The sequence below is a fragment of the Bubalus bubalis genome, chromosome 2, assembly GCF_019923935.1.
Source record: "Bubalus bubalis isolate 160015118507 breed Murrah chromosome 2, NDDB_SH_1, whole genome shotgun sequence".
Lineage (NCBI taxonomy): Eukaryota > Metazoa > Chordata > Mammalia > Artiodactyla > Bovidae > Bubalus > Bubalus bubalis.
The window spans coordinates 17035647-17051710 of NC_059158.1; the positions used below are offsets into that span (position 1 = coordinate 17035647).

Genomic DNA, 16064 nt, shown 5'->3' on the forward strand with positions numbered 1-16064 from the left:
GCTACGATAAAAGAATAAGGAGTTTGGGGTTCACATGTACATACATCTATATTTAAAACAGATAACAAGGGCCTACTGTAGAGCACAGGAGGCGCTACCCAACAATTTAAAATAATTTGCTTAAAGTGGTTTTTTGTACTTTAACTTTGCTTAGCTACTTCATTTTAGATCTCAGCATTAGGGTTCTCATCACTGGAGCTACTGACTTTTTGGATGGCATTCCGTTTTGCTTTGGGGGCTTTGTGGTGTGTTCTGGGCTATTTAGCAGCATCTTTGGCCTCTACTCAGTAGATGCCAGGAGCACTGCCATCTTCAGTTATGACAATCAGAAATGCCTTCAGACACAAATGAATGTCCTCTAGGGGGAGAGGCCAAAATCTACCCCTAGATCTGTGTCCTTTGAAAACAACTGTTTCAGATATATCACTTATTTTGTTTTGGAAATACCACCTATTGGGATTTTAAAGAAATTGAGTCATATTTTCTTTAATGAGTAAACTTATCCCATAATGCATTTGATGTTTGATTCTATTCTGGTCTCTATATTTTTTGTTGCTTATGTTTCCTTGTTTCTAGTTTTTGTTAAATGGAAAATACATTTTGTGTGTTCCTATGTGTGCGTGTGTGTTTGATATTTCCTTTTTACTGAGAAACTAAAGAATTTATAATCTGTTCTCATATCTCATATGTAATATATATGCTAGCATATACCTACCTATCATCTATCTACTTACATAGCTGTATATAAATGGGTTTCTTTTTCTTGGGTTGGTTTTGGTCACTGCCTCCTGTACAATATTACAAACCTACATCCATAGTTCTTCAGGCACTCTGTCTATCAGATTTAATGCCTTGAATCTATTTGTCATTTCCCCTTTATAATCATAAGGGATTTGATTTAGGTTATACCTGAATGGCCTAGTGGTTTTCCCTATGTTCTTTAATTTAAGTCTGAATTTTGCAATAAGGAGCTCATGACCCGAGCCATTGTCAGCTCCTGGTCTTGTTTTTTTCTGTTCATATTGAGCTTCTCCATCTTTGGTTGCAAACAATATAATCAATCCGATTTCATATTGACCATCTGGTGATGTCCATGTGTAGAGTTGTCTCTTGTGATGTTGAAAAACGATGTTTGCAAGCGAGTACAAAGAATGTCTATATAGGTAGACATACTTTATATTGTTATATAAATACATGTGTATATATAAACATGTATATACACATGTGTGTGTGTGTATATATATATATGTATATATATTTATTTTGATCAATAGAGCATTCCATCAAGGAATTCATTCTTATTTATATTTCAACCCCAAATGATAAATAGGAGTTTGCAAACAATTGTCACTTTAGTTAATCACTAAATATCAAAACCTATATTACACTAGTAAGACATGTTGCATTTAATGAATAAATAAGAAAAAAAGATGGATGGACATGTCACAGCTAAGATACTGTAAAGAAATTTTAATACAAAAATGTAATGAAGGATGATGGGAATACAGACTAGAACTGGAGGATATTATTTCCTGTGGAGAACCAATCCTATTTCCAATCTGAATTCTTTCTATATATTGGAAAGGATAAACAGTGAAAAAAGACAGGAGAGATAGCTCATCAACACATGTATGGCTTTATGAATTATTACAACATCAAAATACTTCTCCTGATCGACACAGATATGTTACCCTGAGTTTCCAAGCACCTTGACTTCCCTTGAAGGTTTCTGCCTCATCTTAGGGATTCCTACTCTCTCACCACAATGGAATGATTAAAGAAATGAAACATATCAGATTAGGGAGCCTCAAGGACCCTGGTCTACTGTTATAGCTTCCTGTTCTGTTTGATGGTACTCAGGCTAATGATAAAATTTAAAATTATCCCTGGAAGAAGACATGGCTGAGTCCCATTTCCTATTAGACAATCTCTCCTTTTCCCTCTGACTCTCGCTTGAAGTATGTATGCTTCAGATTCACTTGCCTGTAGACAAGGAATACACACAACAATATCTAAATATGAAGAATCTTTTGCAAGTTAATAATCTGCCCCACATAAAGTTAGCATACTGCCAAATATTTGATGCTTTTACTTGTAAAAATGAAATCTCAAGGAGAGAATCTATGAAATCTCTAGGCACATCATCCTTGGATCTGGCATTATTTTATATTAGGCATTAAAACTTGTCCAAAGGTATAGAGGATTCAAAACACCCATATGATAAGAAACTCATAGAATAAGCTAACACAACTCATGGATCTAGATCAGAGGATATGAATATCCTGTAAGTGAAAAAAAAAAAAAGAAAGAAACATGAAATTACAGGGGAAATTTTCATTTCCAAATGCTTCCAATATTGCTTTCTTATTTAAGGAACAAATGCCCTCAAAACACTGTTGACAAATCAAGTTATTTAGAGTTATTTAGAGAAGCTGATGATTTGCAAAGCCCTAGTAAAGCGACAAACATTGAACTTGTGGGGGAAAAAAATATATGTCTTAATACAAATGAAGTTAATGTACATAACAGAATGTAATCAAATCAATGCTTTTGTTTATCCTGCAAACAATGTAATTCAAGAAAGCCCCATTATGATCCATCTTTTCTCAATGTACTCTTTACATTTTCTGATCATTTATATCGAAAACAATACAGGCAACTCTACTCAATACACTGTAATAGCCTATAGGGGAAAGGAATCTAAGAAAAAGTGGATATATGTATATGGGAAACTGGTTCACTTTGTTGTACACCTGAAACATAACATTGCAAATCAGGTAGACTACAACAAAAATGAAAACAAAACAAAACATGAAACCCAAACAAACAAAAACAACACATATCCTATCTGATTTTCTTTTGAAGAGGAGAAATCAATTTATTTAGAGAGAAGCACATGCAACATAGTGGGCCATCTCAAAAGGTGCTGTGTTATGTGATCAGTTGCTCAGTCATGTCCGATTCTTTGCAGCCCCAAGGACTGTAATCAGCCAGGCTCCTCAATCCATGGACTATTCCAGGCAAGAATACTGCAGCGGGTTGCCAATTCCTACTCCAGGGAATCTTACTGATTCATGATGAAATCCACATCTCTATGTCTCTGTGTTGGCAGATGGGTTCTTTGCCACTAACACCACCTGAGAAGCCCCCTCAGAAGGTGAGAGGCCCTGAAATATGGGCTGGTTCATTTTTATGGTCTGGGTAATTCCATAGGCTAAAGAGTGGGAGTATTATTCCAACTATTTTGGAGAGGGGGCAGATTTCCAGGAATTGGGCCACTGTCCACTTTTGACCTTTTATGGTTGGCCTCAGAGCTGTCATGGCACTGGTGGGCGAGTCATTTAGCTTGCTAATGCGCTACAATGAGCGTATCCCAGATTCAACTTCTTATCTGATCTTTTGAAATTTTTCAATCCATAACACTATGCCTGTAGTCATTGTCAAATTAAAGACCGCCACTCCACATATAAGTGAAAACATACAGAACAAGTATAGCAAAACAAAAACAAATTCACAGATACAGAGAACAAATCAGTGGTTGCCAGAGGGGAAGGTGTGGGGATATGAGCAAAACAGGTGAAGGAGACTTGGGGGTACAAACTCCAAATATTATTTATTTCAGTTATAAAATAAATAAGTCAAAGAGATGTAATATAGAGCACAGGGAATACAGCCAAAGTTATTATACTGTAATAACTTTGTATGGATAAAAAATCTTAAAAAAGCTTAACTTATGATAAAAAAGCTTAAAAAAATCTAATTACTATATTATACATCTGAAACTAATTTTATAAGTCAACTATACTTCAATCAAAAATAATAATGATAAAAAGACAATTCATTACTAGTGTAAGTTGAAATGTCCTTGTGATCCATTTATTCTGATGATTTTAACCACCTAAATTTCTTTAGCTCTTTAATATTCCATACTATATCCAGACAACTTTCAAGTTATGTGAAGTATTTAAAATATTTCTGCATCATTAAGGAAAAAAAGAAAAAATATTATTTCAATCTTAAAAATAGATGAACAAAAGAAAATATAAAGAGCGTATAGGCTCCATTTCTAGTTAGGGATGAAATCCAACCTGATGTTACTTAGTATTAGAAGCTTTTAGAAAGGATGGTAAATATATCTGTTAGTTTTAGGAACTAAAAATATCATGGAGAATTGAACATTATTTGAGCTATTTATTCAGCCACTTGACAGAAATCAATCACCAAGTTTAATCCTAAACTCTCAGCCCAAAAATGGCAATGAATGAATATCTGTCAATAGAAACAGACAAGTCCATTCTTAGTGAACTTCTTGATTGCTCTAATGTAATGGCAAGTTTTGATAAAGAGGAAGATCTGCAAAAGAGCACATACAAAAATTAAGGTAGATAGGCAGTGACATATGAGAAAGACGGATAAGACAGTTATGACATTTTATATAAAATAAGCTTTTTACATTATTTCAACCCACTCCAGGTCTCTTGCCTGGAAAATCCCATGGATGGAGGAGACTGGTAGGCTACAGTCCATGGGGTCACTAGGAGTCAGACATGACTGAGTGACTTCACTTTCCCTTTTCAGTTTCATGCATTGGAGAAGGAAATGGCAACCCACTCCAGTATTCTTGCCTGGAGAAACCCAGGGATGGGGGAGCCTGGAGGGCTGCCGTCTATGGGGTCTCCCAGAGTCAGACACGACTGAAGCGACTTAGCAGCAGCAGCAGTTTGTGTTATTTAGCTATGGCAGTATCCTTTTAACAGGAAATATAGGGCTGTGAATCAGCAAGAAAGCACACAAGAAATTTTACAGAGAAACATGGACCTCTTTGGAATCAAATAGTTCAGTTGGCCTCCATTGAATAAACAACTTAGGCTTTTTAAATTACTTTTTTCCTTGCTATCTACAGAAGGTGAAGCACCTTTAAATTTTAAGATTAAGTTGTCAATTTTTAGGGCAGATTTTCCTATTATTAAGTTTCAGGAAAGGAGGGGAAATTGGGGCAGCATTAATTTCTTTACAAATGGCACTGCTCTCAACAACTCAGACTTTCACTGTCCAGGGAAAAACAGATACCAAGCGTGGCATTTTGACCCAGCTTTAAGTTGACGGAGTCTATATAGCATCATACTTGATTCTTTTCATGCAAAATCAGTATTGCTTAAGCTAAGGCAGTTAGGAGGATAGTTTTTAAGTGACGTTAGTCTTTGTTACGATTTCTAAGTCCCCATAAGCGCACTTGGGTAATTGCTAAAGCATAAATACAGCAGGAGAAACTATAGAAAATATGAATGCAATAAAGAGATTATTTTCTTAATACAGCTCACTTGTCAATTTACTCTGAGAGACATATGGTAAAATTGAAACTAAAGGTCACAGGCTGCTTGAGATGCATGAACTTAAAAATTAAAGAAAGTCATCAACAACTTGGTTTATATTCATTACAGTCATTTCATTCAGGAAATCTCTAAAAGGCAAGTGGAACTTTTGAGCCCATGAAAGATGAATTTTTGTCACGTTGGTCCTAGAGTGGCTTGAGGTCAGAGAATTAAAGCTATCATAAGTTAATAACAGTTTGTGTAATCTTACCCTTAAGGAAAGTGAACATGACTGTTTAGAATTTTGTTTTACTGCATTTACCAGAGTTTGTGTGTGTGTGTGTGTGTGTGTGTGTGTGTGTGTGTGTGTGTTTGCCCTTGAAAACCACTGTCACTTCCCCAGTATGAACTCCCTAAAGTTAGGGGTGAGTTTTGTGTTCATTGTAGAAGAGAGGGCAACGTATGTTGGAGGATTCATTTTCCAGTCCTCTTCACATCCCTCCTGATTTCTCTTGAAGTGATAAACCTTTCGGCATCTAACTTGACTAATTACCTCTATATCCTTGCCATTTAAACTCGCCATCCCACTGTTTCTCAATCTGTAAACTGGGGACGAAAAATATAACTTTACATACATGTTAAAATCAAAAGACTTATGTGAAAATGCACATTTTACCACAGAGATATATCCTTTTAGAAAGGACAAAACAGAATGTGTAAAAATCAAGAAAAAAAAATGAGGAAAATGTATTGAGAGTATAACAGGAACTGAAAATCTTACTTACTCATCCTTATTCTATATTTCTTAGTATTTAGTGTGTAAATTTTGAAATCTTGACTTCAGCCAGCAATTTTGAATGAGAATAAAAATACTCTTTGATAATACATGAGACACCTAAGTGAAAGATAATGCTATATTCAAGAAACTGCAGAGAAATAAAGGCAAATGTTACAATAAATGACTGCTATAATTTTATAGTTCCTCTAACTCAAACTAGTCTCCAGATCTCACCATCATTATCTCTCTCATTTCCTTTCAGTCTAATTAATCAAAATCCTTCCTAGATGTTCATTTCTGGTCAGTATGTCTTCCTGAATATGAATAAGAAATAGAATACCATTCAATGTTTGAAATTATGGGGGTAATCTCAATGACGGAAATAGATGACTGGCAAAAGGGAAGGGAATGCCTGATTAAATATATTCATGAAGATGTCAAAGCCTTATAAAGCCAACATTTGGGGAAGAGAAAGCCATAGGACGAGAGCTTCCTGGTGAAGTGTGTTTCTTGAAATCATCACCACCATGGACAGCAAAGGTTCGTCACAGAAAGGTATGTACAGCAGCTTGTGGAGTTGTTGGGTTTTATCGATGTTCCAATGGGGGAATTAATTTGAAATTTGAGGAAATATTCTCTTAGGTTTCAGGATTACAGAGTTTAGAAGAACTAGCTAATCCTGCTCTAGAAGTCAATTGTATAGGGGCACAATAGGACAGTGGTTCTTGAATGGAGGACTGTCTTCCAGAGACATTTGGTTAATGTCTGGAGATGGTTTTAGTTGTCTTAATAAGGGGCAGGGGTGCAACTGGTACCCAGGGGGCAGAGATCAGAGATGTTGCTAAGCATACTACAATGCATAAGTTAGCCCCCAGAACAAGTACTTATCCAGCTCAGGGTGCCAATCATGTCAAAGTTGAGAAACCTTAGACTGGAATAAGACCAAAAATGTCTCTGAGTACAATTTATCACAACTCCAGAAGGTAGAAACAAACATTTTCTAGTTACCAAGATTCTTATGTGGTGTGGCTAAGATGAGTCAGTCTGATGAAACTTTTAACTCTGAAGTTATAATACAGACAGTGACAGCAGAGTTGTCTCCTACAATACTTTGTTGACTGGGTTTAATCCAAATATCTTAGAAGAAAACACAGGCTAGTAACAATAATCGCCTTTACTTTCTTGGTTGACATTCGCTAGAAAAAGAAATTGCAGATAACTAATGAGAACTTACTGTATAGCATGGACAAATCTACTCAGTGCTCTCTGGTGACCTAACTGGGAAGGAAATTCAAAAAAGAGGGTATATATGTATACGTATAGCTAATTCACTTTGCTACACAGCAGAAACTAGCATAATATTCTAAAGCAATTATATTCCGATAAAAATTAATTTAACAAAAGAAATTGTAAGACAAAGAAATTAATTACAAAATTTATCTTATGAAACAACAAAAACATTTCTTTTTTATCTCATCTTAGGCTGTGGAAAAAAGTCCTTCAGATGATAAAGGTTCAGATAAATGTAGTCAGAGTTAAAGAATATCTATCCAGTTATGAATTTCCTAGAACCAATATTCCAATTTCTCTATCTGTAAAGTACTTTTTATTTATACTTGTAGATGAAACAGTTAATCAGCTGTGTTACATGACTGTAAAGTACCTAAAATAATCTCTTTGGAAATATGCCTTTGAAAAATTAAAAGACTGTTATATGAATTATCTCACAATATTGATACTTTTATTTTGCAACTAAAAGGTTGTTCATTCTATACTACATTCTATACTAAATAGTCTTTTAGATATTTTCAGGTGTTGAGGGTTAGGTATTTTTTCACCCTAAATCTTTAGCCCTTGCCTCATTTTGTTTTGGACACTTTCCAATTACATTTATTCAAGATTCCAGAGGAAAGGAGTTTTTTGGTAAACACATTTCTACATTCTTTGTTTTATTTGGAGCAATTTGAACTTAAATATGATTTACATCATCGCTTTTTTTCTTTTGAAAGTGTAAGTTACTGATATGTTAGTGGTTCATATCGGTCCATCTGCTGAGATAGTAAATTGGTGACTACATTGTCTCTGCTAATTGTAAAGGACTTTAAAAATGAATGTTTTATAGACAGAGCAGAATGAGTGGATAAAATCGTCTTTCTAGGGTCACTGCTGTCATGCAAAGACAAAATATTTTTCTCTACTAGTAATGGCAATGATCGCTGCAAGCACGGGTCATCACAGCTACTGATGTGGTCCCTGTTACACACATGCAACCCAAGAGCCCAACTGCCTGTGTGTTGTGACATGAGAAAGTGAAAAGATGACAGTGTGGTCCCCAGTCACCTCCATCTGCTAATCATGGGACTTGGGGGAAAATCACTTGCCCTAAGTCATTGTTTATTAATAAAATCTGATGATAATAATGGAGATCACTGGAAAGAGCCCTGATGCTGCGAAAGATTGAAGGCAATACAAGAAGTGGGCAAGAGAGGATGAAATGGTTAAATAGTATCATTGACTCAACAGACATGAATTTGAGTGAACTCCAGGATATAATGAATGAAGGGAAGCCTAGAGTGCTGCAGTCTATGGGTGACAAAGAGACCGGACTTAGTTATGCACAACAATAATACAGTGAAGGCCAAGGCTATCTCAGAGGATTATCATGAAACACAAATTTTACACATTTTTAAAAGCTTTTAGCAAAGTATTAAGGAAATGGATGGGGTTAGCAGATCCAAGATGCAGTATCCTTTTTCTCTTAGAATTCTCTTTGTGTTCAATAATAGGGTTCACGAAGTCATGTGATTCTTCTTACCCACCGTGATGGTAAACCATACAGATCAACTGTGCTGTTCTTGCCATTTCAGTGTCTAAAATGCAAGCATTAGTCAGTAACAGTGAAAAAATTACAAACTCCTACAAGCTGCTGAGGATCTGCAGAGAATCCCAAGACTTTAAACTATCGTAGGAGAATGACCTAAACATGCTGACTCACATTAATCTAAATTCCAAATGTTTGCAGAACACAGGAGCACTTCTGGGAGCAATACAAAAATGCATGGAGTAACCTACTTCTGCAACTATATATCTGTGCAAATATCATCATCCATCTAAATTTACACAGTGGAAGGTGTTGCTTCTTCCCCACCCCAGCTGCTACAGCACCAGATCCTGCTCAGGGCAACGGGGAGAGATGAGGCCTCCCTGGACAGGATGGCTTTTGCTAACCTTGGGCTAATACATCATCTCAGAGCGGCTCATGTTTTTATTTAAGCAGGGTCCTGCCTGCTCCTGCTGCTGGTGGTGTCAAATCTACTCTTGTGCCAGGGTGTGGTCTCCACCCCCGTCTGTCCCAATGGGCCTGGCAACTGCCAGGTGTCCCTTCGAGACCTGTTTGACCGGGCAGTCATGGTGTCCCACTACATCCATGACCTCTCCTCGGAAATGTTCAACGAATTTGTAAGTACTGTATTTCTTGCTTATTTCCAGAAGAAACCTTTGCGTAAGTGACTGGGCTATACTATCCTTTAAACAAGAAGGCTGCATCAGCCAAACTTCAAAGAACACACTTTCTAGGTCAAATAAGACATTAGCTCATAAGATGTGGTAACTGAAGAAAAGATGTTTCATGAAATCTCAATGATTCTTAAGCAGTGACATACCTGTTTCAATTTGCTTTTATTTGTTAAATTTCCAAAATAAATTTAAAGCACCTGTATTTGTCAGCTTGGACTCTCATAGCAGAATACCATAGACTCAGTAGATTAAACAACATAACTTTATTTCCTCGCACTTCTGGGGGCTGGAGGTCCCGGATCAGGGTGCCAGCAAGGTCAGTTTCTGGTAAGGGCTCTGTCTACCCAGGTTGGCTTCTCCCTGTGTCCATGCAGGGTTGGGGGCAGGGAAGAGAAACAGAGGAAAGGCACAGAGACAAAAGAAAACTCTCTGGTGTTTCTCTTCATAAAGACTCTAACATGTTGGATCAGTGTTCCACCCTACAAGCTCATTTAACTTTAATTAATCCTCATAATCTTCTGAGCTTCCCTTGTCGCTCAGCTGGTAAAGAATCTGCCGGCAATGTGGGAGACCTGGGTTCAATCCCTGGGTTGGGAAGATCCCCTGGATAAGGGAAAGGCTACCCACTCCAGTATTCTGGTCTGGAGAATTCCATGGACTGTATAGTCCATGGACTCGCTAAGAGTGGGACACAAATGAGCGATTTTCACTTTCATTGCCAATCTTCATAAGGGCTTCCTAGGTGGTGCTCGTGGGGAAGAACCCTCCTGCCAATGCAGGAGACATAAAAGATGCAGGTGCAATCCCTGGGTCAGGAAGATGCCCTGGAGGAGGGCATGACAACCCACTCCAGTATTCTTGCCTGGAGAATCTCCATGGACAGAGGAGCCTGGAGGGCTATAGTCCACAGGGTTGCAAATAGCAGTGTACAACTGAAGCGTAGCTTGCACACAGTCTTCATAAAGGCCCTTTTCCAAACACAGTACTTTGGAGATTTTTGCTTCAACACATGAATTTGGGGGAGAAGGAAATGGCAACCCACTCCAGTGTTCTTGCCTGGAGAATCCCAGGGACGGGGGAGCCTGGTGGGCTGCCATCTATGGGGTTGCACAGAGTCGGACACGACTGAAGCGACTTAGCAGCAGCAGCAGCATTCAGTTCATAACAGTACCTGACAAAAAGCACTCTTAGGTGGGGCTGGGAAAAAGAAGCATCTTGATTTTCTGGTCCTTCAGTGTCCCTCTGGGCATTCTTCACCCAGCACACAGTAAATAGCCAATCAATGGGAACTGCACTTCAGTGAACTGGGTGGATGGAACATATTAGACAGAGCTGAATTCCTGTAATGAAAACAAATAATGATAGTTTTTTAAATGCTACAAATTACTGTTCTAAGATGTGCAATATATGGGTTTATAACTACAATAGAATTCTTGGTTTATAATTGGAAACAAAATTATTCTCTTTCTGATGAAATTACTTTTAAAGTTGCATACTCGTTTATGTCAATCAAGGAGCTCATAGTAGAGCACACAACTGATAAAAAATGGTGCTCAAAGTTTCTATTAAATTCATATAGTTCTTTTTATTCACTAGTTTTCCTTTCATCTTCCATTTTTGACTGTCATCTTTTTTCCAGATCTTTGAAGTAATCTCTTTAAATGCTCACAACTTTTGCTAAAGATTAGGTTTTCTTTATCACCGTGTTAGCTAGTTATTTCGACTCTCCTTCTCAGTCCATTGCTTACTATTTTCAAAAATTTTATGCCATGTTTTTCTGACTTACCATTTTCTCATCATCAACAATACTGTATTCTGCATCTGTGAAGCATACTAAGCTATAGGTTTGTGGATTCAGATTAGTCAAAGAAAAGTTATAATTATATATCTTCTTTTAAGGGAGTATATTGATTCCAACCCAAAGTAAACAAGAGATTAAATGTCTATATAGGTATCATACATATGCACTATATTTGGTTCAAATACTAAAAAAAGATGATACTTAATAAAGCAGTTAATATTTCATATTTGGGTTATTTTTAGTGTTTGCTATCCAAATAGTAACTATGGGAAGGATGAAATGAAACAAGGGAAAAAAAAGAAGGAAAGAGGTTGGAATTCAGATGACAAGCAACTGTTTTCAGAGATAATGGAAAGAAAAAGTAGGAAAAAGAATTACTTTCAATTTTTATGTGACCCTCATTAAAAAATTATTCATCTATGGAACGTGTTAATATTCTGCTAAAGGTTCATTTATTGAATGCCCAAACAACCCTAACAAATTGAATTTGCTTGGTCGCTTCCAGGATAAACGGTATGCCCAGGGCAAAGGGTTCATTACCATGGCCCTCAACAGCTGCCATACCTCCTCCCTTCCTACCCCTGAAGACAAAGAACAAGCCCAACAGACCCACGTGAGTCTTTTATCCGGGTTTTCACCAGAACAAGTGAGAAAGTGCACTGGTGTTACCAGGCTTCAGGTTATTAGAGGTCATGGTAACTGGACATGCAGAGAAAGGCGGAGAAACAGTAAATAATCAAAGAGGAATTGCATTATGCAGTTGGTGAAATATGAGTAGAATCAAGGGATGACTATAAAGATCTGTAGCAGCAAAATAAATAACAGATCTATGAATTGTCCATACAGACAACATAAGTTCAACCAATGCATTAGATCCAAGGTTGCAGCCATTATACTGTATGAAAACATGAAATGAATGGAATGTCCATGTTTAAAATATAGATTTAAAAAATCCATGGATATGTAAGAAACATAACCCCAGTTTTGAGTATTCCCTGTACTAGTGACTCCTACATGGGAGTCTCTTCTACACTGCGCTACTTAAGCCACTAATTCTGCCTTTCAAGGCTCACCTGATTCTTTTACTTCTCTGACACCTACCTCATTCTTGACTGACTCCTCTATCACATCTTATTTTTAATTATAAATCTCCCCCCAAAAATGGGTCCTAAAAAATATTATGTTTTGCTTCTCCTGGCTGTGATGATTGCCTTTGTTCTGATGACCACACATCTACCGATAAGCCTCAATCGTGTATCCCAGATCCAAATTTTTATCATTATAATCGCTCCTTTCTGATTCCCTGAGCTAGGCACAGTGCTAGCATTATTTAAAATATTTCCACATGCACCTCCCCTTAAGTACAATCTGTTCTCTTGCTTCAGCTTTGTTAGTGATGCCAGCATTTTTTTTCATCTGCTAATCTTCTTAATAAGGAGGATGATAAAATGAAGGAAGAAGGTCAAGAAGAAAAAGGACTTTTAAAATAAGTTTAAAATAAATTTAAAATTTATTGAGAGCTATTACCTTGCCATACAATTTACAAAGTGGTTTGTTTTCATTACTATGTTTAATCCTCACAAAAATTCCTGTAGCACAGTGACTGTTATTATACTTCCTGTAATATGGAAACCAAGACTCAGAAAAATTGTGGAATTTGCACCAGTCACATAGGTAGTAAGCAGTGATTCTGGATTTCTTCCAACTCAGAGCTCTCACTCTTCCTCTTTAAGCTACAATGCCCCCAGGAAAACCATGCTGCCACTCACCCTTAAGTCTGAATTTCATTTCAGCTCCCTTACTCTCACATCCCATCATGTTTCTATTGCAATGTCTGTTTGATTCTTCTCTGCTGTTCATTTTCTGTACCATTAAAGTAGTTCATGGCTACATCAAGAAATCAAGCATTTTAGTCAGAGATGCTCAGCCCCTGGGAGTTTCATGTCCAGTCCTGGTAGTAGTGAACTAGGGGGCAAAACCCTCCATTGTGAATCCCACTGATGCTGCTAATAAAGACAACACTGTGCCATTTTCTGCCCAGACACATGTCAACAAAATAGACTGCTCTGATATCAGCTTGGGGGCTGATGTTGGGATGGACTGAGGAAAGTGTGGTTAGGAATGTCATATCTTCTGCATTGCCTCTTTGTTCTGATATCATAAAAGGAACTACCAATCAAAAATAAAAATACATTAATGAATACATTGATTCATTAATATGAATGAATCTCAGGGTGAAAATGAGGTGGGCACAGGTGGAGTCCTTCCTTCCTGGGTCAGGTACTCCAGGCACATACTGAGTTCCAACAAAATACTTAGATTTCTCTCCCCAGACAAGCAAAGCATTCAAATATAAAAGAACTCACTGAGTGGATGGCAGAATTTCAGAGGGAAAAAGAAAATTTTTATGTTATAAATTAGAACTAATCAGAAACATTGGTTACTAAAATAAGCCAGATTTTTAAGTATTTCAGCAAAGTATAAACCGATAGCTTACATTTTATAATTTTGCAACCTTCAAAAAATTTTCAATACATATAGGAAAACCCAGGAGTTTTTTAGGTCAGTCACTCTGAGCAAAAATTACATGTTACCAAATCCACTGAATTATGCTTATTTTAATGAGATTGTTTCCTGTGGTTGTTCAGCATGAAGTCCTTATGAGCTTGATTCTTGGGTTGCTGCGCTCCTGGAATGACCCTCTGTATCACCTAGTCACAGAGGTGCGGGGTATGAAAGGAGCCCCAGATGCTATCCTATCGAGGGCCATAGAGATTGAGGAAGAAAACAAACGACTTCTGGAAGGCATGGAGATGATATTTGGCCAGGTGAGCAGCCCCATGAAAGCTTCCTTGCTATTCTCATGAATGAGAGAGGTAATTTCTGTAATGAGGAATGAGTTTTGAACTATCTCACTGTTCAAGAACACAATTCAGGCCTTCTTTTTCTAGAACAGTATTACATAAATCAAGAACCTGTTCATTCATAGTGATAGATTCTATTGTAAGTGAATTAGAATTCCACAGCAATTTTTCACAGGTATAGTCTTTCTTGAATTGCACTGTTACACCAAAATCTTGCCTTTTCCTGGGTACAGATGGCTGAAATATTTTCAAGGATAAGAGAACTAGAGAATACAATTTGCAAGATAAATGTTTTCTTCAAAATATCCCAAGATATCCTCTACTGAAATTCAGCTTGTATTCTTTCTCTGTTCTCCTCAAACCATAGGATGCGAGTAAGAAGAAAGAAAAGAGAAGGTCAAAACCAAATACTTGAGTTCTGCTTTTAGTTTTTATTAATAAATTACTAACAGATATCTGATACACTGGCTCCAAAATCCAAGTGTAGAGACTTTCATGTATCTTCCCTAATTTTTAATTTGATAATTAGAAAGAACAAAGATGAGCAAATACTACTAAAACTCATAATAACTCATTATCTTTTGGATGTTTAGGTTATTCCTGGAGCCAAAGAGACTGAGCCCTACCCTGTGTGGTCAGGACTCCCATCCCTGCAAACTAAGGATGAAGAGGCGCGTTATTCTGCTTTTTATAACCTGCTCCACTGCCTGCGCAGGGATTCAAGCAAGATTGACACTTACCTTAAGCTCCTGAATTGCAGAATCATCTACAACAACAACTGCTAAGCCCACATTCATCCTATCCATTTCTGAGATGGTTCTTAATGATCCATTCCCTGCAAACTTCTCTGAGCTTTATAGCTTTGTAATGCATGCTTGGCTCTAATGGGTTTCATCTTAAATAAAAACAGACTCTGTAGAGATGTCAAAATCTAAGACTGCAATTTTGTCAATGTTTCTTATCTTAATTTAATAGACAATCAAATGAAAATCCTTCCTTATGATTGAGAGAAAGAAGTTCTGATTAAAATTTGTCACAAATAGCAGAAACTGACATTACAAAGAAGACCATTAACAACTTACTTTAGAACCACTGCAAATTATTCTGGGTCAAGTTATTAGAATTAAAGAATTAGATAAACATTCATTGTGTTGGTCATGCTACCAAGAAGACTGAATTCTCAGGATTTTTTTATGAAAGTCAGCCAACTTTCACAGAATTATAACAGACAATGTAAATGCTATGAAACTAGTGTACTCAAAGAGCATGAGGTTTACTGAACTGTCTAAAGATTGTTATAATGCTGTGTTAGTCCTTTTGGGCTGCTATAACAAAATATCACAGACTTAAAAACATTTAAAAACAATGGAAATGGATTTCCACTGCATGGTCAGGTGGGGCCCTCTTCTGGTCACACACTTCTTACTGTATCCTCACGTCGGGGAAGGGCTAGAGAACTCCGTGTGTCTCTTATATATAAAAGCAGTCATCTCATCCAGGAGGCTCCATCCTTCATCACCTCCATAACTTCACTACCCAAAGGCCCCACCTATGAAACACCATCACCATGGGAGTCAGGATTTCAACCTATGAAATTTCTGGGGGACACAAAGGTTGGGACCGGAGCAGATACAAAGGTGAACTGGCTCCATCCTCCTCCAGGGGATGTCTTCCCCCACACTCCACTGCATCCTCATTTCCTGCATCATTTTGCAGCATTCCATACATTCTATCACTCTGGGTTTAACAAGTCCAGCTCAGTTAAGTGTCAACTCCATCTCGTATTCAGCTTA

General features: G+C 37.3%; 1 protein-coding gene across 2 annotated transcripts; it reads left to right on the forward strand.

Moving 5' to 3' along the window:
* Nucleotides 1–6548: 6548 nt before the first annotated feature.
* LOC102412882 (prolactin-like) lies at nt 6549–15206 on the forward strand. Of its 2 annotated transcripts, none has more exons than XM_006072861.4 (5): nt 6549–6645; nt 9365–9549; nt 11913–12020; nt 14056–14235; nt 14865–15206. In XM_006072861.4, the coding sequence occupies exons 1-5, from the start codon at nt 6618–6620 to the stop codon at nt 15054–15056; spliced, it is 693 nt and encodes a 230-aa protein (XP_006072923.3). In that variant the 5' UTR covers nt 6549–6617; the 3' UTR covers nt 15057–15206.
* The last annotated feature ends 858 nt before the right edge of the window (nt 15207–16064 follow it).

What these genes read in the sequence shown, in the direction of transcription:
- LOC102412882 (XM_006072861.4), top strand. Translation starts at nt 6,618, where the DNA reads ATGGACAGCAAAGGTTCGTCACAGAAAG. An exon ending in CAAAGGTTCGTCACAGAAAG is followed by an intron (nt 6,646 to 9,364) that starts GTATGTACAGCA and finishes TTTTTATTTAAG; the next exon opens with CAGGGTCCTGCCTGCTCCTG. An exon ending in TGGAGATGATATTTGGCCAG is followed by an intron (nt 14,236 to 14,864) that starts GTGAGCAGCCCC and finishes TTGGATGTTTAG; the next exon opens with GTTATTCCTGGAGCCAAAGA.